The sequence below is a fragment of the Trachypithecus francoisi genome, unplaced genomic scaffold (genome assembly GCF_009764315.1).
Source record: "Trachypithecus francoisi isolate TF-2019V2 unplaced genomic scaffold, Tfra_2.0 Lachesis_group12, whole genome shotgun sequence".
NCBI classification, from domain to species: domain Eukaryota; kingdom Metazoa; phylum Chordata; class Mammalia; order Primates; family Cercopithecidae; genus Trachypithecus; species Trachypithecus francoisi.
This window is the reverse complement of record NW_022681457.1, coordinates 113,957,849-113,985,077: the sequence shown is the minus strand read 5'-3', so window position 1 is coordinate 113,985,077 and position 27,229 is coordinate 113,957,849. Positions and strand designations below refer to the sequence as shown.

At 43.7% G+C, this 27,229-nt stretch overlaps 1 protein-coding gene across 7 annotated transcripts in view; it reads left to right on the top strand.

Moving 5' to 3' along the window:
- PEX14 (peroxisomal biogenesis factor 14) overlaps positions 1–27,229 on the top strand; it is a 159,261-nt gene that overhangs the window by 40,238 nt on the left and 91,794 nt on the right. For 5 of the 7 annotated variants that reach the window (XM_033228412.1, XM_033228411.1, XM_033228417.1 and 2 more), the window contains one exon: positions 23,638–23,722. The exons of 1 other annotated variant lie outside the window; for it this stretch is intronic. In XM_033228412.1, the coding sequence (XP_033084303.1) occupies positions 23,638–23,722 (85 nt within the window). Of the gene's footprint in view, positions 1–11,509; positions 11,552–23,637; positions 23,723–27,229 lie in introns of those variants that run through there. One more of the 7 variants, XM_033228413.1, reaches the window with a different exon arrangement.

Sequence of the window (27,229 nt, the reverse complement as noted above, 5' to 3'; positions counted from 1 at the left end):
GAAAAAGAACAATATATTCAGATGCATTGGATTGTTTTTAAATGAAATGCTCCCTGTTCTTCTCCTTCCTTTTTTTTTTTATTTTTTTTTATTTTTTATAGTGGAGTCTTGCTTTGTCGCCAGTCTGGAATGCAGTGGCGTGATCTCGGCTCACTGCAACCTCCGCCTCCTGGGTTCAAGCAATTCTTCTGCTTCAGCCTCCTCAGTAGCTGGGACTACAGGCGTGTGCCACCACGCCCAGCTAATTTTTTGTATTTTTGGTAGAGATGAGGTTTTCACAATAGTTAACAAATTGATGGCTGTGAGTTTTGAAAGTGAGTTCTGTATATACACTGGGGTAGGATTGCACATAGAATGCTGTTTTTCACCCACCTACCTGGTTGTCTGATTCTAACATAGCTGCTATCCCTGATGCTAGAAATCAGAAAACCATGGGCTGTTCACGTAATACTCTACCCTTCTGGGGCTAAGGTAGGAACAGGCTGGTGGCGGGGTTTGAATCAACATGCTCTCAGTTCTCACCAAAGACCAGTGTGTTCCCCTGTTCCAGCTGACAGCCTGAACAAGGATTCTAAAGTTTCTGTTCGTTTTAATTGAACCGCAGTGAGGGGTGGTCCTATAGCCTGCTTAGGACATGGGTAATTACTCCTAGGGCCTGGGAGCCAAGTGTCCCTCGCAGGCTCCCTCTTGGTTCTCTACCTAAGGATATCTTCCCCTTCCCTGGGCAGGGCCTCTGTGAGGAGCAGGAGGATCTTTTAGTGCTCATGGGCTGCTCATTCCTTGGCTTCTCTGCTGAGCTATCCAGCAGGGGTGCCAATTCTTCCATTTAGCTGACTATTATATAGCCCTTAAAAGGGAAGGGTTTATTTTAGCTGGCTGCTATATTGATGGCTATAGGGACGTTTCTATTTTCACTGGCTGCTATATTGACTGGGAAAGGGAAAGGGGCCGTATTGCCGGGAGCTGTCATATTGACTGTTACAGAAAAGATCTGTATTTAAGCAGTACCAGTGCACTGGGATCTCCCAGGCAGGATATTAATGCTAATTCATCCGCTCACCCCCTGCTGTGAGTGTTATTTGTTTAAATCTGTAGATTCCCACAGCGCGTTTATATCCTCACTAGAGTGAGCTCCGCTCCCTGTAATTATTTAACATTATATGCTGATATAAATTGTAACAGTTAAAGAATGGTAATGAGTAGCCAAAAAAAAAAAAAAAAAGAAGAAGGAAAAGAAGGAAATAGAAAAAAAAAGGAAAAAAAATAAAATAACATGTGTGCGCGCGCGCGTGTGTGTATGGTGTTAGAAACAGCAGAGTCACATTCTAAAACAGCAGTGAGAAACTTCTGTCATCCTTTCTCCCAGTTCAGGTTGATTTGTACAGTGCTGCTCAGCCCACGTATTGTGCATCTGTACGTGTGTGTGTGCATCTGTGTGTGTGCGCGCATCTGTATGTGTGTATGTGCGTGTGCCTGTGTACGCACGTGGTCGTCACTCGCCAGAAACATGCCATATTGAGGTGTGCTATACTGTGTCGTTTGTGCACATGTGTAACAATAGACAATGTTTCCTGGCAGAAAATTGATCTACTAGCGATTCATCTTCTTGGTGAGTAGCTAATACCTTATTTCGTTCAAGGTTCCGCGTTAACACAGGAACCTTGGGCCTAAGACGCAACTCTAGGGAAAGCCACTGGGGAAAGCTCAGTTGGGATTGAACTAATAGACCATTGGGTGTCACTGTCGTTCTACTGGCTATAGTAGAAGGAGGGGTTATCTGATGGGGAAACGATTTCAAAAGAAAGAAGTTTTTCTGCTTGAGTTGGAGGTGTTGTCTATTTGAGATGTTTGTCTCTCATTTTGAGGTTCCTTTAAAAAAGTAGTTTGCTTGTTTTTGCTACACCAAGCTTCTAGCATTTTTATTGTTCTTGAAAATTGTGTGCTGATTGCGATCTGGCAATAACCTGCAGTGCATCTAGATGAGAACTTCTGTGTGCAGAGAACTGTCCCTGTTAAAAGCGTGGGTGACAAGGAGAGCTGATTTGGGCAAGAACTTGAAAAAGGAGGGAGAAAATCTCCTTGGGCAAATGCTTGCCACTCCCCTGCCGCCTGCGCCTTTGTAGGTGGGAAGAGAGTGTGGAGAGAGAGCCAGGCCTGGTCACAGAAGAGTGGGCTCCGTCCTCCAGCGGGCTCTCCAGCAGCATGGATCTGTGCCAGGCTTCACCACAATTCATACTGTGTCAGTTTAATAAATGCACTACTTAAATTATGAAATTACAAAAGAAAAAAGAGAATGCACTTATTCAGACTCTTAATACATTAAAAATAAGGCATTAAAACTCTGACTTTTTTTTTTTCTTCCAGAATCAATAATGAACAGGAAGGGTTGTAGACATTAACAGTCATGGACATTCAAACTCTTATACATAAATTATCTTAGAAAAATGCACATAAGACTTGAATAATGTAAATACATTAATGCATTTAATAATTTAAACATTAAAGCGCAAGCAGGAATTTGAGGCCGAGGCTGTTCTGAGGTAAGGGATTGGTCCTAGAACTCGTGTGTCCCAGGATCGATGGGTGGTTTCCCCTTGAGATACCCTGGGAAGAGAGTGCCTGGCCGGCCTATGTAGCCAAGAATCCCTGGACATTCCTGATCTCAGCTGCCTCCCAGCCTCTTATTTTTGCATATCCTGAGCTTCCTTCTCAGTTTCGTGTTCTCTACTCCTGTGCTTCTAATTGTTTGTTAGAAAACTAAATGTTTCCACTTCAAAGAACAATGAACTTTGAGAATGTCTTGGTTGAAAAACCAAACCAAAGTAAAAAATCCTTCACCCAGCTCTGGCTGCTTCTCTGCTTGTGATTTGGGAAAAAGGAAGTGGTTGCTCCTTGTAATCAGCCTGTCCTGTCTCAGCCTGGAACTCCACTGTGTGCTGTGGTCAGGGGATCCAGGTTGTGACATGCTGACAGATTTGAAGACTGGATCTAATGGGAGAGCAGAAACGATATCCTATATTAGCCTCTGTGTGTTGGGCATAACGATGGCAGGTAGCCATGCCAGGAAACAAGACAGGTGCCATGGAGTTAGACTCAGTGGTCTGTGATCATACCTTGCTTTGATTTGAGGGTTTAACCATTGGAGAGACTGATGTTACCTTTTTTCCCCTTTCTTCAAAAATTGTATTTGCAACAGCACAAAGTCACTGGAAACCCCTTTTCTGGCAGAATACCGAATGTTCTAATTCAATTTTTGACGTCTGCACTCTGAAATACCCTGGGCAGAACTAAGAAGCCAGGCCTACGTGTCATGAGTTTTCATTTATTAATGCGAATGCTGTTCTCTGGTTGTTCCCCAGACCTAGTTTATAGTCCAGATCACAGATGAGAAACTAGAACTGTAGAAAGTGTGGTACTGAGTACATATTCTGAGAACTTTTTCTCTCTTTGTAGAAGAGTGTGTCTGTTTGGTCAGTAATGCAAATGTTCCACTGGGTTTGCTGTGGGACCCACTGGCTTTGCCGTGGGACCTTGAGGAACGGTTATCAGATGGTAGTGACTGAACCAAACCTGTTTTAATTATTGCCAGGTCCGTGGGAGTCTTACAGGATCTCAAATCTCCTGCCTGAAACTTTACCTGGGATTGTCTTGATTGGACCCAATCCTCAGCTGTGCTGGCATCTGTGACTTTGTTTGCAACCCTTTCTAGTCTTTGTTGTGGCTGAGGACAGTCTGGTCTCCCAGCTAACATGGGTACAAACCAGCTTCTAGCTACTTGCAGGAGAATAGCTATGGGTTGACTTGGCATCTGAAGCAGATACAAACAGATTAGGTGGAGCTGTCCCAGAGCAGCCAGAAGGAAAACCAGTACTTTAAAAACTGGTAGTCAGGTATTGGTTTAGAAAGAAAGTGGTTTGGAGAATGGGTGAGGACAGCCTGGTGAGTGATCCCGAGGTCAGTGGGCTGTCCTTGGGATGCGCTCATATTCTGTAGACCTGGAGAGCAACAGCCGTTCCTCACAAGCCCTTCTCCACCTGTTTTGTTTTAAGGTGGCAGAGCCTTTCTTCGCAGTTTTAGTTCAGCCTTGGGATGACGGTCAGACCTCGGTTTGTTCTGTTCTGTTCTTTTCCAGTTTTCAGAGCCCAAGCCTGCCCCCTCTGTTGCTTGTCCAGCCTTGACCAGTGGCTGTCTTCAGCCTGCACTCTGCATTGCATCCCAGCAGTAGGAAGAACTGAGGTCAGGGGAGCGCGTGAACCAGGGAGAATCGAATTCTCTTTGGATTTTGCTGGTCACACCCAGAAAAGCTGCTTTCTCTTCCCTTAAGTTCCAAGAACTGTTTGATGGCTTTAACTGCACAATTGACTTGTGCCAGATTGAGATGTGTTGAACTGGGCAGTGGAGGCGGGGGTGAGGGGCAACTCCCTCTCCTACTGGGGGCAGAGTGCTGGCTGCATCAGGCAGTGATCAGGTAGGCACTGATCGGGTCGGTTCACCCTCTGATATAGCCTGTATGCAGATTTCCTTTGAAGAGAGAGGAGTCAGGTTCATTAATTAAAGGAGCCTGGCTTGAGAGGCCTGTAATTATAGGTGCTAGAAATCTGAATTTTAAGAAGTCTGTGCAGCTGCATTTTGAAAAATGTAGGGAGGCACCAAGAAGTAGTGGTTGTGGGCAAGAATGTGGCTGAACCAGATTTTGGAGGTTCAGGTTTTGGCAGACTTCCCCTTTAAATTCATATTTATTCTTTCTTTCCATTTTGTTCTTTTTTTTTTTTTTTCTAAATGGGAAGCAGAACCTGTGATTTTTTTTTTTTTTTTTTTTTTTTGGATGAAGGTTCCACCCTGTGACTGAGAGGCTAGCATTGTCAGAGTATATGGGGGGCAGAAAGGAGTTGCTGTAAACTAGAAGATGCTTAGTTTTTGAGGAAACAGGGGACATCTTTGGGCCTTAGGGATTCAGTATTTGAAAAAAATGTATTTCTTTCTTGAAATGAGTGAGGGGAGCAGGGAGTAGAAACCCAATTTGAATGTAGTCTAGGGAGGTAAGTCCGGGGCAAATGGTGGACTCTAGAACCTTTGTCCCAACTTGACTTCCCCAGAACAGTGTCTGTTCTTCTGTCATGCGTCACTTTTCCATGTGAACCCTGAGTTACAAACAGAAAATTTCAGACCTTTATGGGAAGTCCTGACCTGTACCTTTTCTTTCTCATTTCCTCAGTTATTTGTAGGTTGACCTTTTGTTTTGGGTGCTTTTTCTGTCTCCTATCCTTAAAAAAAATTATCCCTTTCTGCTTCTTGTCAAAAATCTTTATTTCAGTCCCTGCCTATTTGCATCTCTGTTAATTAAGCATGGCTAATTTGATATGTAGATGGGATGGGGAGGGTTAAGGGTTAGATGAATAGAGGTTTACTCCCTGCCTCCCCCGGGGGGTGGGCAGGGGTGCGCCACAGACCTGCAAGACTGAACAGCTGCACACGGCTGACGGCAAACCCCATGCCGGGGGAACCTCCTCTCTGCCTCACTGGTTTTGTCTCCTTGGGGATATTGATAGCGTCATCCCGTTTCACAGACTGGACCCTCTGTGAAGGGCTGAAAAAATAAAATATAAAGGCCAGTTCTCTGTGCTCTTTTCTTACATTCTTGTAGTGTATATATTGGAAAATCCACGGGTGAACCCGTACACTGTAGAATAGAACACAAGTGTCCAAGACTCTCCCTTGGTGCATTTACAATATGCAAATTCCAATTCCAATTAGATTGAAACCTCTATTTAGCAGAGTGGTTTTGTGAAATAAATAACTTTTGAAGAAGGAGGACTACTATATAAAATAAATATATATCTTTTCCTTCAGTTGGCTGCACAGTGCTTCCTGCGTTCCCAGCCCTTGCCCGAAGTGCTGATTCTGAAGCATCTTTGGACTCTTTACGGAAGAGATGCTTCTCCTTCACTTCCTGGCACAGGGATTTCATCCTTGATTTACAGTGCTCAGCTTGTTAGCGCCCGTGAAGGGGGGAGTTGGTGTGAAGGTCGTTATGTCCGTTTTGTCCTCTTGGAGAGAAAGTGAGGGGGTGTGTTTCTTGCCGTGTGCTTGTCGTGGTAGTGGTGGAGTTCGAGAAGCCCCCGGTTCTGTCAAAAGGAGTCAAGTCAAACTCCCGTCCTCTCTTCTTCATCCTCTGTACTACACGTTGTCCAACAGGGGGGGAATGATTTCCAAAATGGAATTCAGAATTTCAGGAAGCGTAGCATACCACCGAGTAGACAGCCTCCCCCCCTTTTCACATTCTCCCCTCCTCAGCCCAGCCATGACAAACTGACAGATAATTAACAGATCAGGCCCTCCTATTAGACGTGCCCCATTCTGGAAGCTGCTCTGGCTTTATGCAGTCCTTTAGCAGCTCTGTATGTGTGGGTGGTGCCGCACTAAGTGACCATAGCAGAGGGCAGGGAGTGCTTTGGGAAAAGCAAACAGAATGCTCTTTGGAAGAGAGAGTGCTTAAGAGGGAGAGAAGGGGCAGTAAGGTGCCTGGCTTGAAAGCACCTGGTGAAAAGACTTGGACTTTCAGGGTTGTGATCCGGAATACCACCGCCCGTCTCAGGGAATGTGCGCTGGGTTATAATAGGATGCCTGATTACAAAGAACATTTTGAAGGCCGCTTCCCAGGCCAGGCTGTGCATTAGGCGCACTCATCCTTCGCTGTGACACTGTGCTGGACTTGCAGAATTGGAAGTGGGCAGCCTGTTGTGTTTCAGCTTTGGCATTAAATATTTCTACACAGACACTGCCCTATGTGGCTTTCTTTTGGCTACCTAACTTTTCTTTCCCCGGGGGAAAGAAGAATTAATTGTGAGAAAATTCATTTCTACTTACTAGTGAGTTTTATAAACTACTTTTCTTTGTTTTGGGGGACAGGGACTTGCTGTGCTGCTCAGGCTGGAGTGCAGTGTGCAAACACAGTTTACTGCAGCCTTGACCTTCGGGCTGAAGTGATCCTCCCGCCTCGACCTCCATATAGTTGGGACCATAGATGTGTGCCACCACACCCAGCTTATCTGAAATTTTTGTTGTTGTTGAGCAGAATTGGTGAGAGTAAAATAAAAATAAATTAAATAAATAGTTTTTTTTGGTAGCGATGGGGGGTCTCACTTTCCTGGGTCTCAAATTCCTGGGCTCAAGCGATCCTCTTGCCTCAGTCTCCCTCAGTGCTGGGGTTACAGGCATGAGCTGTTGTGTCTGGCCTTTTTCTTTTTCTTTTTTTTTTTTTTTTTCACTTTTTAACTAGAGACAAGGTCTCACTCTGTCACCCCAGGCTGGGGTGCAGTGGTGCGGTCATAGCTTACTGCAGCTTCAACCTTCTGAGCTCAACCAATCATCCTGCCCCAGCCTCCCAAGTAGCTAGAACCACAGGCATATGCCAACCTGCCCAGCTAATTTTTTAATTTTTTGAAGAGACAGGATTTCACTGTGTTGTCTAGGCTGGTTGCAAACTCTTGGCCTCAAGTGATCCTCCCGCCTTGGCCTCCCAGAGTGCTGGATTACAGTCATGAGCCACCATGGCCGGCCCTGAAAACTACTTTTCTGCTTCCCTTATGGTGGCCACCTTTCTCATCTTCATGATTTGAAATATTAACATATAGATAAATATAGCAACATGTAGGGGCTACACATAGGCTCAGGTCCTTGGGCCTGGCATGTTGAAGCAGAAAGAAACACCTAATTGCATCAAAACCACTCTTAAGTTCATGTATGTGGAGCCCATCAAGCTGAAAGCATCCAGACAGCATCTGCTGTTATCAAATCACTCGTGAATCCAGCTAATTAAAATAGAGCTTCATTTTTCTGAACCATTGTTTGGCAGGAATTCGAAACGGGTCTAACCCAATTTCTGCGTGTTTATGAGCCTTTATTATATCAGAGGTACTTTTCTGTAAATGTACAGGGCAGCGTTAAATGAATTGATCCACACAGTATCACTGTAGACGCACTATGGACTTGCTAATGATTTCTCTTCCAGCTTTCTGGTTTCCAGACATACCCTTGAAAGCTTTATCTTCTCTTTTTCTCTCCTCTGCTCTTTGTTGTTGTCTTTTTTTTTTTTTTTTTTTGACATTTTAAACTTTCCTTTTACTTTTTAATCTTCTTTTTTCTTTGGAAATAGGAAAAATATCCCCTTAAAGAAGTTTTCTTTTCCATTTCTCTTTTTCTTTTTCTTCCTCTCTTCCTGTTTTTGCTTTTCTCCTAGTGGATAAGATTTGTCTTTTCTCTCTTTATTTCTTGCTGTTTTCTATTCTCTCCTTTTCTTTTTCTCTCTTATCTTTTCTCCCTTTTATACTTTCTCCCATTCTTTTTCTCTAATCTTCTCTTTCTCCTTTTTCTCTTCTATCTCCTCCCATTTTCCCTAATAAAATGTTCTTATACCTTTGTCTCCACACGCAGATACTGACTGGGGCAGACGGGGTGCCTGTGGAGGCTGAGCTATCTGGCTGCTCTAAGATGATGTCAGCCGATTTTACTTCTCTGAATTTGCTTTCATGCTTTATTTTAGGTTTTAAAAAGATTTTTCAAACCACATCTACTCTGCTTTATAGTCTATAATCCTACTTTGAAGATGAAAAGTGTTATATAAATGCTAACTAATTATTCCTTATAACACTTTGTGAGTCTCTAAGCAGTATTAGTTCCATTTTACAGATGAGGAAGCAGAAACAGGAAAGGTAAGTAGCTCTGAAAGTTACTGAAGAAGTTGGTGACTGAGTTAGAATTAAACCTGGCTCATCTTTGGCTTTGCTTTTTGATTACCACCTTATGGGTGTTGACTTTCTCCCCCTAAGAATCATACATATTTAAGGTGAGGTTGAGTGAATACCATCCCCTTGGCCCCTTCTCATTATATACTTTTAACCTTCTGAAGTTTCATTTGTAGTCTTTAGATGTTAAATGAATTTCTAGGTAATTCCTGGGAAAGAAGGATTCTGAACCACTTGTGGGCTGGTAAAAACCCTGTCTATTACAGTCTCAAAGCAGAATGCTCACTTTCTCTTTCCAACACTTCCAGTAAGTGGGCCCACGTCACACGCGCTGGCCCCAATGATCGCAGCGTTGTAGGAAGCGCTGCCATATTTGATTGAATTTAGCCATTCTGGAATGACGTGTTCATGAAGTCGGCTCTTGCATTACTGTGGCCTTTATTATTGCTAATGCATTCTGACATTACAGGTGTAGCCTTGGCTCTTCCAGAAAGGGCAAGGCTGCTTTTACGAAACGAAAGAGCAGAATTTATGAAACTGTTACACAGTGAGGCCAGTGTTCACCTTTAGTTACTAAGCAGAGTAAGGGAAATAAATGCTTTTATAGAAAAGATAGCCGGCGACAGCAGTCTATCCTGATTCCTCACCCAGCATTGTCTCAAAAAGTGGATCAGTTAATATTGTTCCCAGACAGAGAACGAGGACCAATGGATAGAAGGTTCAGGAAAGTAGATTTCAACTCAGTTTAAAGAGGCACTCCTGAAAATGAGCTGACAGTCTCTTAAGGGAGTAGTTTCGCTGGTCATTATGAGCATTCAAGAGGAGGCTTCCTGATCATTTGTCAGGGTTGTTGAAGAGGGGAGTCCCTAGGCCATGGGTGGGACCAGATGTCTCAAGATCTCTTTTGGCTTCTTTCCTTGTCTTAGATTGCTACAGCAAAAACAGCATCTTTCCTGGTTCTATTTTGACTTTACAAGTGGCTGGTGTACTGTGAGGACCTGTGAATGCTCAGTACCTATTCATTATTTAATCTCTGGCTTCCTGCTTCTTAATCTAACATGAATCAAAGCTGTTCTTGTTCAATTCAGGAAAACCACCATCTCTGGCACCTCCTAGAATGAGGCATTCTGGATAGCCACATTTTCTGGATGGTCATCAAGAGCCATTTGAAAGCAGAACAAAACAAAACACTTTAAAACTTTTGGCTGGGAATTATGTAAAATGGATTACATACTTTCTTGCTTTATTAAGCTGAATATCTGGAATATAATTTAATCCTGATGACTCAGTATTGTCATTTTAGATAAACATGTTTATATGGTGTTATAAGCATAGCTCTGTTTTCAAAACCTGTTGAAATATAGATATGTTGTGTATTTGCCCCTGCTTGAAATGACTCCACCAATTCTAAATGACCCCAAAGAATAAGCTTTTTGAATTTTTTTGTTTGCTTTTCATGGATGTTTCTCTCTTGACATTTGCTGTTAGGCTTTTTTTGCCGTCACGTCTTTGTTCTGTGTCTCTATACTAGCTGGCTCCTTCCTCCGTTCTCATTTGCAGCTTTTATCTTCTATGATTTGGATACCAGATAACTAAGCTTGTATATAAAATAAATAGTGGTGTGAAGAAAGCTTCGCTACGTATAAAATATATAGAATTTGTAATATCTTTTTTGGCTGCCCTGATTTCTTCTGCTATTCCCTGTCTTCTCCTCCTTCTCTGTTGGTTTTCTCCTTTTTTTGAATTGAGTGTGAGCTTGGAGAGATAAAATCTGGAAAGACTGGGTCTTGTCCTTGACCTAAGCCCGTATCTCTGGCCCAGGTATCAGCGGCTGCCTCATGGAATCAACTTAGAAATTATAAAATGGCACAGCTAGGGGGTCCTGAAGGTCATCTGTTTAACCCCTTATTTTATAGCAATGAAGGAATCTGAGGCACTGAGTGGGGACATGAGAGGCCAGGTTCATGACAGTATTTGTGTAAGGTTAAAAAAAAAATCTTGTAGGAAAATTCTCTGCTGGCTTATCAGCAAGTTCAGAATTAAAGTACATAAACCAAAAAAGGCTTCTGTTTGTGGCAGCATTTGGCTGTGTTTGCACTCAAGACTGTTATCGATATTCTAGGAGAAGCTTTAATCCTTTCATTCAAACTTACAAGAAATGCTGTTTCCTTTTAGTTAAAAAAAAAAAAAAGTCCAAGAGAGCATTTGATTTGAGGAACCAAAAGTCTAGAAAATGTATCCGGGAGTCCTCGTCAATTTGGGGCATAATGAAATATAAAAAATACTCAATAAAAGCTCCTTTATTACTTTAACTGTTTAAATGTAGAGTTTTTAGCCATCAGGTTAATGTTTTGGTATCGTTTTTTTATTTGATTGTGAGCACTTTTCCAGGTAGCTCTGCCACTCGAGCGCTAATCAGATTCCCACAGATAAATGGTGCTAGCTGCAGCCTGACATCACTGCGCTTTTTGCTTCAGCATTATTTTATTTTATTTGGTTTTCCTGTAAAAGTTAATAACTCCATGTCCATGTGTTTAAACTGGCAAGAAGAGAGAGAGAAAGGACAGTGAGCAGAAAAGGATGAGGGATATTTCAGGAAGCTTATGTAAAATTCAGGAAATTTAGGGATTTTTGTAATTTCCAGGTATCTTAGAATCAAGAAGTTTACAAAGCAAGATGGTAATTCATAATTCTTCAGATAACAAAAAGTGAACTTCTCTGTTTCTCAGATGGAGCTGGGAAAAATTTGAAAGGAGTTACCGTTGATTGAAAGGAGGAAGATGCTCAGTAAACTGATTTGCTTAATGGTGAGAAATGTGTAAATTTTGTGTTAATCATAAGTAAATTACATGCTCATCTGGCGTCTCCTAGATGACCAAGATGGGGAAGATCATCAGATGTAGGGCATAAAGACCCTCCTTTTCATCTTCTCATTATTAGTAGGACAGTGGCTCTTGGCCAAGATGGCTCTGGTACTCAGTAGGCCTTTGTGGAATCATTTGTTTTATTGATTGATTGATTGATTTTTAGAGACAGGGTCTCACTCTGTCACCCAGGCTAGAGTGAACAGTGGCACAATCATAGCTCAGTGTAACCTCAAACTCCTGAGCTCAAGCCGTCCTCCTACCTAGCCTCCCAAGTAGCTGGAGCGCCACTACACCCAGCTATTTTAAAAAAACAGTTTTTTCTTTTGAAACAATGGAGTCTTGCTGTGTTGCCCAGGCTGGTTCCGAACTCCTGGCCTCAAGCCATCCCACCTCCCAAAATGCTGAATTATAGGTATGGGCCACCATACCCAGCCGGGATCATTTATTTTTTAAAGTGTGTGTTTGTTTATTGGTAGCTGTGCTGGCTAATAATAGGGATGTTTATGGTATTTAGTGAAAGGTTGCTGAATGGCTCAAAGCCATTAGGACTACTTTTGGGTTCTTTTTGTGTGTGATGGATTTCCTTACTGAGCTGAAAATTTCTAAATTAGGATTTATTAGAGAAGGCAACTGGACTGATATCTCTTGATTCAGTTTCTCTTCCAAACTTGTACCTTGATACTAAAGATAGTCTGTGGGTACAAATCTGATGATGGCTGTGATAATCAATTTCACAGCTCTTATGTCATTACCTCTGAAAGATGTGTAAAAAAAAACGACATTTTCCTCATCTGCGTCAGCAGTATAGCTTGTATTGCTTGCCTGTGTTTCACACTTTGTGTTGATATGTTACTTCTGAAGTCGTCCACAAGGGTGAGACCTGTGTTAGATACCACTCTTCTAGAAATTGGAACCTGACCACCAACTTGACCCCATGGAGAGCCCATTCCTGGCCACTCTCTGGGGTGCTTGGTGAGGAAGGTGACTTTCCTCTGACAGTAGCTGATTGCATATGACTATTTGAATAGTAACTTTCCAATCCTTGTCATTTCACTGTCAATTTGAAGATTTTTTTTTCATTGAAATGGAGTGTCACTCTGTCACCTAGGCTGGAGTGCAATGGCATGGTCTCAGCTTACTGCAACCTCCACCTCCTGGGTTCAAGTGATTCTCCCGTCTCAGCGTCTCGAGTAGCTGGGACTACAGGCACGTGCTACCATACCTGGCTAATTTTTGTATTTTTAGTAGAGACAGGGTTTCACTAAGTTGGTCAGGCTGGTCTCAAACTCCTGACCTCGTGATCCGCCCGCCTTGGTCCCCCAGAATGTTGGGATTTTGGGTGTGAGCCTCTGCGCCTGGCTGATTTTTTTTTTTCTTTTTTCTTTTTTTTCTTTGTTTTTTTGAGACAGAGTCTCGCTCTGTCTTCCAGGCTGGAGTGCAGTGGCATGATCTCAGCTCAGTGCAGCCTCTGCCTCCCAGGTTCAAGTGATTCTCCTGTCTCAGCCTCCCTAGTAGCTGGGACTACAGGTGCATGCTGCCACACCCAGCTAATTGTTTGTATTTTAGTAGAGATGGGGTTTCACCTTTCACCGTGTTAGCCAGGATGGTCTCGATCTCCTGACCTTGTGATCCACCTGCCTCAGCCTCCCAAAGTGCTGGGATTACAGGTGTGAGCCACCACACCTGGCTTTTTTTTTTTTTTTTTTTTTTTTGGAGACAGAGTCTTGCTCTGTTGCCCAGGCTGGAGTGCAGTGGCGTGATAGCTCACTGCAGCCTCCACCTCCTGGGTTCAAGTGATTCTCCTGCCTTAGCCTCCCAAGTAACTGGGATTACAGGTGTGAACCATCACGCCCAGCTAAGTTTTGTATTTTTAGTAGAGACAAGGTTTCGCTATGTTGGTCAGGCTGGTCTCAAACAGCTGATCTCAGGTCATCTGCCCACCTTGGCCTCCCAAAGTGCAATTTGAAGATTTTTAAGTCTGCCAGTTTACTGCATTATGAGTTACACTTTTGGAACCCATACTTTAATTTTTGTTTAGGCCATTAAAGAATCTAAGGTAATATAGGTTGAGTATTCTTGATCCCAAATGCTTGGGACCAAAAGTGTTGGATTTTGGATTTTTTCAGATTTTGAATATGTGTATAATACTTACTGGTTGAGCATCTCTAATGTGAAAATCCCAAATCCGAAATGCCCTAGTGAGCATTTCCTTTGAGCATGACCTTTGACCGTCATATTGGCACTCAAAAAATTTTGGATTTTGGAGCATTTTGGATTTTGGATTTTCAGATTAGGGATGCTCAGCCTGTAGCAGGATCTAGGATTTGGTGGCATCCTATTAGTAGCAGAGCTTAATTGTTTACCTCCTTCTGTTTTCTGGTAGGTCTAAAGAAAATTCTTAGGCCCGGCACGGTGGCCCACACCTGTAATCCCAGCACTTTGGGAGGCTGAGGTGGGCAGATCACTTGAGGTCAGGAGTTCAAGACCCTCCTGGCCAACATGGCGAAACCTTGTCTCTACTAAAAATACAAAAATTAGCCAAACGTGGTGGTGTCTGCCTGTAATCCCAGCTACTCAGGAGGCTGAGACAGGAGAATCGCTTGAACCCAGGAGGCAGAGGTTGCAGTGCTGAGATAGAGCCACTTTACTCCAGCCTGAGTGACAGAGCGAGACTCCGTCTCAAAAAAAAGAGAGAAAATTTGTGGGCCGGGCGTGGTGGCTCACTCCTGTAATCCCAGCACTTTGGGAGGCCGTAGCGGGCAGATCATGAGGTCAGGAGATTGAGACCATCCTGGCCAACATGGTAAAACCCCGTCTCTACTGAAAATACAAAAATTAGCCGGGTGTGGTGGTGTGCACCTGTAGTCCCAGCTACTCACTCGGGAGGCTGAGGCACAAGAATCGCTTAAACCCAGAAGGTGGAGGTTGCAGTGAGCCAAGGTCGTGCCACTGCACTCCAGCCTGGTGACAGAGCAAGACTCTGTCTCAAAAAAAAATAAAAGAAAATTTGTTTCTTGCTATCTTCTGAATTTGGACTCATTCTAGGCTATGAGTAGTTCTTTTTTTGGTATTCAAATTTATTTTTTAGCATTAGGTCATTCTCTAATTTTCTTTTTTTTTTTTTTTTTTTGAGACAGAGTCTCGCTGTATCTCCCAGACTGGAGTGCAGTGGCACGATCTCGGTTCACTGCAAGCTCCACCTCCCGGGTTCACGCCATTCTCCTGCCTCAGCCTTCCGAGTAGCTGGGACTACAGGCACCCGCCACCATGCCCGGCTAATTTTTTGTATTTTTAGTAGAGACGGGGTTTCACCGTGTTAGCCAGGATGGTCTCGATCTCCTGACCTCGTGATCCACCCGCCTCGGCCTCCCAAAGTGCTGGGATTATAGGCGTGAGCCACTGCGCCCGGCCCATTCTCTAATTTTCTTAAGGGGTGTTTGGTAGAATTGCCTTTTATTTATTTGTTTGTTTGTTTGTTTGTTTGTTTGTTTCCAAGACGGAGTCTCACTCTGTCACCCAGGCTGGAGTGCACTGGTGCAATCTTGGTTCACTGCAACCTCTGCCTCCCAGGTTCAAGTAATTCTCGTGCCTCAGCCACCCTAGTAGCTCAAACTATGCACCACCACACCTGGCTAATTTTTGTATTTTTTTTAGTAGAGACGGGGTTTTGCTATGTTGGTCAGGCTCCTCTCAAACTCCTGGCCTCAATTGATCCACTTGCCTCGGCCTCCCAAAGTGTTGGGATTATAAGCATGAGCCACTGCACTTGGCCTAGAAGTGCCTTTTAAAGACTCCTTGAAGGTTTTAGTTTTGTGCAGTGTGTGGGCTGATGGTAAACAGAATTTCTTGGTCCAGAGCTTATCTTCCTTGGAATTCAGGAGTCCATCTTCTTGCCCTTAGAGCAGGTGGCCCTAAGCCCTTGAGAGGGGATCCTGCCTTGCACCACCTGGGGGTCACCTATTCAGTAGCTGACCCCCAGTGATGCCTTAATGTTTGAGGTTGCCATTATCCATGACACAACCTTTTTTCGTCTCCTTCCTAATCATCCCGTAGTTTAATAGTGCATGACTAGAGAGCTTCACCAATCTCCATCTGGCCGAACTTCAAAAGAAGTGGAAACTGAAGCAGGATTTCATCTGCTGAGCATCTGAAGCTACTGGAGGTTGGGAGAAATACCTTTCAGAAAGCATGAAATTCAACCAGTGGTGGAGAGAAAGAGACTAGGAAATAGAGGCAGTGGTATCATTAGAGAGGTGCTGGGGACTGTGTGCCACATATTTTTAGTGTTGGAGTCACCCACCACCGTCACTGTGTGAGCTCACAGTTCTCTCAGGGAGCGTCTTGGACACTGAGTCATTACATTCCTTTAGAGTGATTTAACTCAACAGCTTGACACCTTCATTAATTTTACAACACGAAGCCTGGGTGCTCTCTGCTTCCTCTTTAACAGTGCAGGGAAATTAGAGGAATATTGAAAATATAAAACCAGGGGATGCTGGAAGAAGGAGCAGTCAAGGAGCTGTTGAAAGACAATCATGTTAAGAAATTGAACTACTTGTCTTTCCTTGGTATCTCTTGGGATCGAGCACCAAGCCCTTGCCACTCGTCTCTGGCACATAAACCTTTTATTTCCATTCCTGGCACTCTGGCCAAACCTCCAACTTGCAGCCAGCTCGTTTGCCTTCTCTGCTGAGGTCACTGCTACCGTGATCCGTGTATAATGGCATTTTCCTCCTCTTTTCAGTATGAAGGCTATTACAGTTTCTTCTCTAAACAGGACTTCAAACAATTTGCTGCCAGTTGCATTTCAAAGCCAAGGAAAAGGCAAATGTCATCCTTTTTTTCTTCCCTCTTTGGGTAACTGCTTTGTTGGTTGCATCAAAAATTAGAGGGGCTGCTATCTAAATCCAGGTGGGGATGCGTGGGGACAAGGCATTTAAATTTGCTTTTCTTTCTCCATGAAGGAGAAAAACCCTTTTCCTTCTCAACCTTTCCTCAAAAGGAACTTTGATCTTCCCAACCCAGAAGCAAGGGTTTCATTTCTTCCAGGCCAGCGTGTGCTCCACAGCTCCTTCTGTGGCATGGTGACCATCGCCCACTGCATCAGCAGCTCTGCTTTTCAAGCGGTGCTCCTCCACTGCACCAGCGCCCTTTGGGCTGGAAGTTGGCACCCAGAGTCCTCGGCTGGACACAAACACCTTCCAAAGTCACCCTTACGTCCTTAAGATCACTGTCCCTTGACATTAAATAGTGTGTGGTGGTTTAAGATGCGTTTTATTTCAATATACATTTCTGGAAGAACTACTTTAATCAAATAACGAAACAATGACATTCTGGCAAGCAGTTCATGCAATATTTTTAACTAAGGCCAAGGGGAAAAAAAATAAATGGCAGAGATATTTCACTTTGAAAGGTAGTTTTTGCGCATGTGAAGTTGCCACTTTTCATAAAGGCTTTTACTACATATATCAATGAGTTTTAAGAGAGACTAGGGTCAATAATGCATGCTTTAGAATTCCCTAAATACAGGTTTACAGAATAGCCTTAAAGTATATTATGTTCTATCATGTCAACTCCTGTGCACTTCTACCAGCGGAATTTTCTTTCTTTAATGTGAAAAACAAAAGGACAGAGGAAAGTAAAGTAAAACAAAGGAAATTAGGGCCCACAAGCTTCATTAGTATAGGGTTGTAACCCAAATCAACAATGGGAAGGACACAGTGACAAAACCCAGGAAATTCCAAGTCGAGAGGCTCTTTCCTTTAACTCCTTGAGTGCCAGGGCACTTGCTAGCCAGCTCCTTACCCAGGTGCAGGAGGCTACCTGAGTACAACTCACTGTCTTTATTGTTGAACTTCCTGGCTTTTGTTGACTTTCCCTTCTCCTTTCCTCCCTTAATGTACATGCAACATACCTTTGTGTGTGTGTTAATTATAGATAAATGGGCTGAAAGTACGTCTTGGTTTTGTAACCCTCAGAGAAGGGGAAAGAGTACAAAAAAAATTCCTGTCACTGTCATCTGTTCATTTTTAATGAGCAATTTTTAAAAATTGAAAATAAAAGAGGAAAATGAATAGGTGTTGAACCAGCCCGTGATATGTAAATGCCAACTAGTAATTACCTAAAACCTCAATTTTCATTCTGTTTCATCTTGCAAAACATTTCATTTTCCCTGAGTGAAAACACTTAATTTGGGCTGTGCGAGTTAGCGGAGCGGCCGCTCCGGCCTGCGCCTCCGCCGGCTCCGGCTAGGGGGCACTTTGGCTCTGCGCTTCTCCCGCCTGCGGGCTCGTCCACCTCAAGGTTATTCCCCTCTTGCCATTCCAGTGGTTTTGCTCCGAGTGTGCAGGCCCCTCCCCCCACTCCCACTAGTCTGGTTTCGGGGAGCCTGTTCCTCCTTGTCCTTGCAGAGGCGCGTATTGAATTTTGGCTGACCGAGCCTTCCTCTGCATATTAACTTTCCCCTCTTACCTGGCTGTTGGGCCCTTGGCTTCCCTGAGTTGCAGTCACACTCAGAGAGCAGCTTTCTGGAAGCTTTCTTTCTCCTTTTGAGGTTGCACACAGAACTGCCTCTAGTTTTTGTTTATTCCTGCTGCATTTTTAGTCTTCTTTTTCATTTTGGCAGCTGGGGCAATCTCCTGGATTGAAACTCACACACGTTTGCCCTCCTGCCACACTGAGAATGACCGTTCTGACGCTCCCTTTCTTTTGCATACTCATAGATTTTTCTACTCTGGTTTAGGATATGTCACCTTTTGGATATGTTCGTGGAATGTGGCTTGTGGTTGCTGCTGCTTCCTTCCCTCCCCAGCCTGTTCCCTAGCTAGAAAGAGAGCATGTAAACTTGAGAAAGAACAGGGAGCCCGGCATTGTGAATGGTAGATCAGAGAGGAGCCTGCATGTAGAAAACCAGAATTATGTTGTCCTAGGACCCTGGATCTGAGAGTGCTCTGCCTGGAATCTCAAGGAACACGGCCTCTTTAGTGAGATATATAGCTTCATAATTAGCCCGTTGCATTTTTTCACGAGTGCTAGCATCAGCGTTCTATGATGTGTTTCTCTGATTAACAGCTGCTTTGCAACTATTTCCTTGTGCCGCCGATGACCATATTTGTCAAGGAACTCCTGACAGAGTACTGATTTCTTACTAAAATGCAGCATTTCTGTTTGAAGAGGGTTCTCTCATTCTTGGCAGTGCCTGGCTTTTTAAGTCAGTCCTTGTTAAAACTCGGGTTGGCTTTGGTCTAACGCTTGTTAACAGGATTCTGGGTATCTACTTTAGAGTATGAACGTAGGAACCTTTCACAGGCAATTTAATCTTCTGAGCAGCGCACGTGGAGCGGTGCGGTGCTGGAATGGGGTTTGGGGCCCGTAGGTTATATTGGTCATTTTCTTTTGCCCTCTAGTTGTGATCTCTCTGGGTTAAAAGGACTTGGCTTTGGTTGTTAGTCTCATTAAATTTGGAATATTTTTAATATTTTAAGATGGCTAATGAATGCTCACATTTTAGGAGATAGATGTGTATGTAGTACACAGGAGTGCTGGAATTGGTGGCATTCCAAATAAGTGTCACTGGAGACAATGCATCAGGTTTACATGTCAGGTGCAAAGTGCTAAGGCTCCCTCAAACCCCAGGTTCATTATTAGGCAGACTCTGTCCTCCTGTCCCCCTCGTGCAGAAAATAAAGTGTGTATTCTGACGATTAGAACATGCAGGTCTTTTGTAGAAGAGTGGAAAACACATAGGAAGCATCTCTTTGGTGAGGACTGTCAGGAACTTCAATTCTTCTCACAAGGGATTACTTACCCTACACAATGCATTTAACAGCACATAGTTCATAGTAGATAACCCCTGAGTATACTGTATTCCGTTGATTTATACAGTTACAAATCCTGCTCTCTCAAATACAAATCTCTCTCAATTGGCCAGTCATCTTGGATCTAAAGGTGTTTTTCAACCTGAAGTCCCCCCACCCCCAGCTTTTTCCCAAGTTGCTGGCAGTGACTCTGGTGTAACCGCTCTTACGAGACTGCAAAGACAAGAATTTCCTCCTCTCCCTTGCACCTCAGTTTTATCTCTAAGTGACACATAGTGAAAATTATGAAATTGCCCTAAAATTGTGGAGTTGGTGGTGGCAGGGTTGTTTTATTTTGCTTTGGGTGGAGAAGGGCACAGAAGGTAGGGGCAGAGGAATGGGTGGGGGGAGAAACTTTGGTCTGTTTTCTTCGGAGTTTGTCTTCTTTGTTTTGATTAAACTAGCTATTGGTAATTCGAGGTGCACTCATTAAGAACTCAGTGCAAGAGGAAGGGAAAGGAACGCTGATTCCATATTTATCACAGGCTCACCAGCAAGCAGCTTCGACGGCGGCATCAGCAGCTTAGCGCCAGAATTCTCCCTGGCTTGCTGCACTCCCACAACATGTGCAATAAAGTTCCTGTCTCCGTTTTACATCTTTGACATTGAGGCGGAAGATTTGGCCTGAATTTATGTAATTTAGTTGGGCACAAATATAACCCATGAATAGTCACATTCATCTTCTAATTAGAAAATCAAACGATAATACAGGACAGGCTGCAGGCACCCCATCATTGAATCCAACAACAGCGTGTTGTGTGTGTTGGGCCTCTGCAGAGGAAAGTCAGTTGAATTGCTTCATGAAATTAATGAAAAGTGCCCAACAATAGGTGGGTGAAAGGCACAAACCGAGCACCCTGTCAGTTATTTAGTGTGTGAAGATGTTAGCATTATGGGTAAAGAGTTTTGCAAAATCTTCTCCCATTGATGTATGAATCATGGGGCTATAAAATTCTAGATTGGTCAGGTCCTTCCCCCCATTTTGTAGTGCCAGTTCCTCGCGGGGAGGGAGGAGAAGAGTCAAGAGTAACTGAAGAAATAATTAGTGAAAGGAGGAGAGAGGTTTTCATATGTTCACACTTACATGTAGCTGCTTATCAGGGTATCTTTCTTCTTCAGCACATTAGGTTGGGGCTATTTGGGTGCTTTATATTTTTGCATCTAGTGTAGTGATGTCGATGCTGTTAAATATGTGATTTGCCTGTCGCCTGCATTTTCAGACAAAGATCAAGAGGAACATAAACAAGCCCCAAATATACTTTATGTAGATGTTTGGCATTATTATTTTATATGACTTGAAATTAGTGAATGGAAACTTTAAAAGAAATTGTTCATATTTTTGCAAGTTTGAAGTGTGCCGGGACTTTGTCAAATTCCCGTTAAAATAAATACGTCAATTTCATCTCCCTTCCAAATTCATTTATCTTGCTTTTTTAAAAGGTGTTTTCTACTTTACCTGATGTATAAATTGGATTCGCTCGTTTATGCTGTTCTTTGCTATATCCCCCACGTTCTTCTTAAATGAATTACTAATGACAGAGCACTCCATCATTCCCTCTCTGCAGCCACTTTAAGGAAAGCATGGTGATCTAAACCTTTTAACCTATTAAAGATGATTTTTCCCAATTGAATCAGACCCACCACAGGTGTAATAACTAATCATTTAAACTACACCTGCTATTATGTATTTTTAAGCCATTATGCGTGTTGGATAGATGATAATTCATGTTTATTGCATTGTCCGATGGATCCGTTTTGCCTACACTAGGCTGATTAATGTATTTAAAGAAATAAGAGATGCAATTTTTTAAAAAAAATTGATGGAATGCGCCAAGCACTGCATTGAGTGCACCATTAAACCCATCAGAACTTTGCTCTCTGACCAGAAATGCATATACCAAGGACTATATTTAAAAAGCAAGGTGAAACCTGTGTGTTCCAGTGGTGGGATTCTGTTTTCTTTCTCTGTCATGGAAATTTTTGGAAGGATGAAGGAAAGGTTTCTGTTTCTATGGGTAAATGATAGGAGCTGTACTGTTAGCATCTTCTGCTTAAGACCTGTTCATCCACATTTCTGCTGACACCTGGTACACGTATCACACACAGCATGCAGACTACCGCATGATACGAATACTGCAATTTTCTTGTGTGTTGAAGGTGTATTTTTTTTCTCCAGGTGAAGAAAAACTATCCCCATGCCATCTGAGCTGTGCAGACTGGCACTGACCCTGGGTGCCAGTGCCTGGGTACCTGTTCATTCTCTTTCCAGAGCAGAGGTCTCACTTCCTTTGGTTTTTCTCCTTGTCTCCCATTTCTCCTCTCTCCTTTTCCCCCTCTCTTCTGTTATAGCTCCTCGTGTACTGTTGCCTTCTTCTCCCGGCCTTTCCCACCTCTACCCATCCCCTTTTCTTTTTTCTTCTTTTTTCCTTCATCCCTTCTCCCATCTCTTCATTAAGACACATCAGTGTTGTAGATGTTTGTTAGATTTCTCTTGATTTTGGTGTGACGATCTGGTTGAGGGGCTTAGGGGGTGAGTTTGGGGGCTCTAGAATCTCGAGCACTGGTTTTTCTTTAGTCCAGAACTGGTCCATTACTGCGGTTCATGATGGTGGTTAGCACTGTTTGCAGCGTTGGAGGACAGATGATAACCTGTGCGGAGCTGGGCTTGGCTCTCAAGGGACACTAGTATGTCCTGTTGGTGACAGGCCCAGATCTGAAAAGTCAAGATACTGAATTCATCATTTAGGGGGAATGTCTAGGGTAAGCCTCCCACAGAGGAGTTATAGGGAAAATGAATACAGGCTTTTCCCTAGCTTTTTTTCTTTGGTTTACCCTCATATCTTTTGTTTCCCAAAAGTCTGTCTGGTGTCGGGATTACTTTCATATAAAATATGGGGAAGGAGATGATTTGTAACTTGTATTTCACTTACAATCACAGTATTTTGTGTTTGACTGCTTCCCTTAGTTTGAAGGATCTTAGAAAACTTCCTTACATCTAGCCTTAGAAATTTTTTCTTTCAACAACTTATGAGTGAACTGTAGGGCCTGTTGACTTTATCTGTAACATGAGACCATATTATTCCTTTGGTTTTGATGAGGCAAATAATAGCAGTCATTTAAAACAGCCCCTTTCCTACCTGGGGCAGGTGGGCATTTCCCATCCCTAGGTCTGGTGTCTGGGGTGGAAAGTAGACAAGCCAGGCATAAACACACACTTGGTGTGTGCTGAGTGATGTGAAGGTTAATACCTGCAGCGGTGCCCCTTCCATCCTCTGCCCGGCTTATGTGGAGATAGGAAGATTTCATTAAATAATATTCATTACCAGAGGCAGGTAGACAATCTGTCAATCTGTCAGCTTTTAGCCATGAAACTCCAAACTTTGCCCTTTGAAGTCTCTTCAGAACTTAGCTCCAGTGCAGAAGGGGGGCCAGTGTGAATGGCAGTGGGCGTTGTCTCCAACATAATCCCTTCCAGCCGGGACGCCCTCAGCACTTTGCCAGGCTCTGGAGACAGCGTGGTCTCTGCCCTTCAGTTGCTTGCAATGTAGTTGGGAAGGCAGGCTGAACATTAGAAGACAGTATAATTATGTCTTCAATTATATGGTACACACTACAGGCACTGAAGAATTGAAGAGAATAGGGAGATCAGAGATGGCTTGCTTATTTAGGCAAGGCTTCGAGGAATCAGAACAGACTATAAAAGGGCTGTGCTGACAGAGAGCATGTGTGTGTGTGTGTGTGTGTGTGTGTGTGTGTGTGTACGTGCACATGGGGTAACGTTTAGACAGGTGGAGGCAGGAAAGGGAGGCCTTCCAGAAAGACAGCATACAGGGCACAAGGGCGGTGACATGGGTGCGCATGGCCACACCTGCCGGGGAGTGTGAGGAATCAGCTCGAATGGAGATCAGGAGGAACAGGAAGGATCATCGCAGGCCTGAAGCTCAGCAGAAGGATTAGATTTGACAGACTCAGATACAGGAAGCCAGTGAAGACAGGGAAACAACATCGCCTTTCATTTAGGTCGATTTTAAGTTTAAGAAATAACTGGTTATAAATTTGGCCACACTAGTATGCTTGTCTTTGTGGAGCTGGGAAAAACTCCTAGTATTTTTAATCTTGAAATCCAGACTATTGCAGTGAAGTTTACTCCCGTTTTCTCTCTCTCACCAGATTGCCACGGCAGTGAAGTTTCTACAGAATTCCCGGGTCCGCCAGAGCCCACTTGCAACCAGGAGAGCATTCCTAAAGAAGAAAGGTACAGGTTCCACAGGGCTGTGCAGTGCGGCCTTGCAGAGGGACTGGGGCTGGGGCAGACGCAAGGCAGGTACTGAGCTGCCAGGACCTCCTAGAGCTGCCCACTCAACGGGCCAGTGGAGCTGAGGCGAGCTCCCCAGTGGGGCACGCAGGTTTCTTTCCTGACAATGGAGCAGCAAGATGACACGATTTGGGTAATTAAGCACGGAGGACTTAGTCCTGTCCATCATGGCAAAGGCAGTATTCAGTAGCAGAGTCCGCCCATTGGATGAGACTGTGGAGGACTTCTGCTTTTTGGTCTGCTCTGTGTCAGTGACCCTGGCTGTAGGATGACTAGCTTAGGTTAGGAGTTCAGCTGCTTCAATAGAGAATGAGGAAGAAAGAAATGAAGGGCGAGGGGAACGAGATGACTAACAAGGTCAGGTTAAAGTCAAGCTTGGGGTCAGTCCGATTTACAGAGTGGAGCGGTAAATTAGTGGTTTTATGGTATTTCTGTAAGCAGGGATAAAATGGACCCTGACAAATTCAATATTGTCTGAAGAAACAAATCTATTCTGGTTCTGTTGGAATTTAGGGTATTTTTCTTTTTTGTAAAATGAAAACAACAAAGAAACCTAACTTTTCAATTTTTTATACATGTAATTTTCTAGAAATCTAGGAAGTCATTTAAACGTCCTTATATACCATAAGGGGCAAAAGTGAGCTTTCTTCCTCCCAAAGCAACTCTTTTTCCTTAAGGAGCTGGAATGCCAGCCTCGAAATTCTGCGTTTTGAGCTTTCAGTCATTTTTGGCTGCAATGGGTGGGTAATATTTTCTGGGTCTGCTCTGTGATGTCCCACTGAAGGGATGCAGCAGGAACCGCTGGTCCCTTCACACGATCATGTCCCGGGGCTGCACTAACAGGGTTTGGGCAGAAGAAACCCAAACATTTCACCACAGGCGGCTGCTTCGCCGCAGCCCCAAGGCTGGCTCCCTGCGACAGAGTTGGTGAGGAGCACTGCGAGGCTGCTGGCTGGCTGCATTGTGCCAGCCCCCCCCATCATTAGGAGATTATTAAAATTTGGAGTGTGTTGGCTGGCCTCGCCACTCCGCAAGCATCATGCCATAAAAGAGTTTTTCCTTGAAATATGTGTACCTATGGGGAGTAATTAATCATAAAAGCTTAGGGATTTCAGCTCTCTCATCAAAGCACTGAAGCTGGGGAAAGCTGAGCCTAAAAGCTGAGCTGATTACCCGGGGTAACCTGAGACAAAATCTATGGTTGCCGAGAGATCCTTAGCTCCAGTATATTGTGCAATATTATAACTGCCTGATCTTCTCTTCCACCGACAATGACCAGTTAGTCCTCATTTTCTCTCAAACGCAGCTGGGTTAGAATTTCATTTGCAGAAGGTATTTAGAGCAATTTAGAGACAAATGTCTCTGGTGTTTGCTCGGCACTTCCCCACCGCAGGCTTTGCTGAGCAGTTTTAGTATCAGGAGCTCCATCTAATCTGTTTAATTTTAATAAATCCCTGACTGGGAAAGGGAGCGAAAAAAAAAGAGAGAGAAACTCTGGACCAAATAATACTTCTTTTGAGTTACTTGGCTAATAATTACTGTAGAGAGAAAACTGTTTTATGCAATTATGATTTGTTGCTCCTTTAGGAAAAAAAATCCAACTGATGGAATCATCCAAGAGTCATTGTGCACGCTATGCCCTATCCCTGGACTCCCATCAGGAATTTAGCAGAGAACCGAACAGAGAAAATCCCTGCCCTCGCAGAGCTTAAATTCTAGTGGAGGGAAGGCAGTTAACAAATGGGAAAATGAATAGGTCGGATGTCAGATGCTGAGCGCTATGGGTAGTGATGAATGAAGCAGGGAGCCGGGGTGAGGAATGCCAGGGTTGGTGTGGGCTGGACTATGATCTTAAACAACAATAATGTCAGCATGTCTCTGAGAGGGTGGCACGCGAGCAAGGACCTGAAGTGACTGTTTATTGGTATGGTGGACATAATTCCTTCTTGACCCCTAATTTGGGTTAGAGTTTTTAGAATTTTAGGCATCTGGCACCTTGAGATGCTATCCTGCCCTTCGTCCTCTAAAGAGAACCACATGAGTTTATCCTGTACTTAAACCCGGAATCTCTGAGGTTAATCACCCATCTCCATTATCCTCTAAAATGCTGCTTCAGTCAGTAATTATCCATTTCCGAGTCGATCCCAATGGAGTAGGTTCTGGCAGGACCTTTTCTGGGCAGAGAATTCCAAGGTTTGATTGGTGTCTGGGGAAGAAAAGCCCCTTTGCAGATTTCAACTTCACTTTTCAAATTTCGGGCTGTTCCAGGGTCAGGTTTCTGCCCTCAGCACGGCCTGGCACCATCTCCGATGGGGATGAGGGTGAACATCTACCAGCTCCCTAACAGTAGTTGCGAAAGGAAAGCAAGTTGGCTCGCTGGCCGTCTGCAGCAGGAGGGGCCTGGGTTCTGGCACCCGTGCTTTTGGACTCCCCGCAGGAGCCTTGCAGTGCTGGGCTTGGAGCACTGGCTCTGGGAGGGCTCTCAGCTCCTGGAGTCTTGGCTTTTCCTAGCAACGTCACTTCAGGGAATTGCAGTGGAGCACTGACTTGAATTATAATCTTGACTTTCTTTTTTTTAATAAACATCTCTTTCCTGAAAAGGCGAATCCAATTTTGTTTTTCTTTTAATATTATTTAATATTTAATATAGAAATTGAGGTCCCTGTAGTGCATGTCAGTTCAGTGGAAAATGAGGGTTACTTTAGGCGCGTCAGCTGAGTTTGTTTCATTGTGAAACCGCAGCCTGCAGCAGGGGCTGCATCCTGCCCGTGTTACCGATGGGTTAAGTGTTGTGCTCTCTGACTTCTAGTGGGGGTGCTGGGTGAGGGTGAGTGGGGAATGAGTGGGATAGGGATGGGAGAGCATTGGTTTGCAAAGGTCTTTCCTATTTCTTTTTTGTTTTCAGATCTCTTTTGGATGCTTTAAAGTCTGAACATGGAGCCATTAATGAGAAACATGAAGTTATTAGAATCATTTATCATTTTCTTTGAAGTTTGTACTGCCATTTTGTGTAATTTACAGCATTTCTTCCTTTTATCGGGAATATTTTGAATGAAAGAGAAAAGCAGCTGCTCACCTTTAGAGTATTAGAATAAATGTTTTTGTTTTCCTTCCAACCACTTGATTCTGCAGATGACACATCAACTGCAGAGTCAGCCACACATGAAGATAATTGGACTGTGTGTGGGGTTTAAGCCCTCATAGAACCAGTCTATATATAGAAGCAGTTCTTGCCAGGCAGGCATCATATTTGGGGCTTTAAGCAGGCTGCAATCCAGGAGGTTAGAGTAACGTAAAAACAGCAGTAGAATCAGTCCAGAAAGTTAGAGGCTTGGAAATTGTCGTCAATAGGCTTGTGTTGATTTGACACCCTATCCAACCACAAAATGTAGGAGGCAATCTGCTTCCAAACATGTTTGGCAGGCTGAGGATGAGGTGGGTAATAGT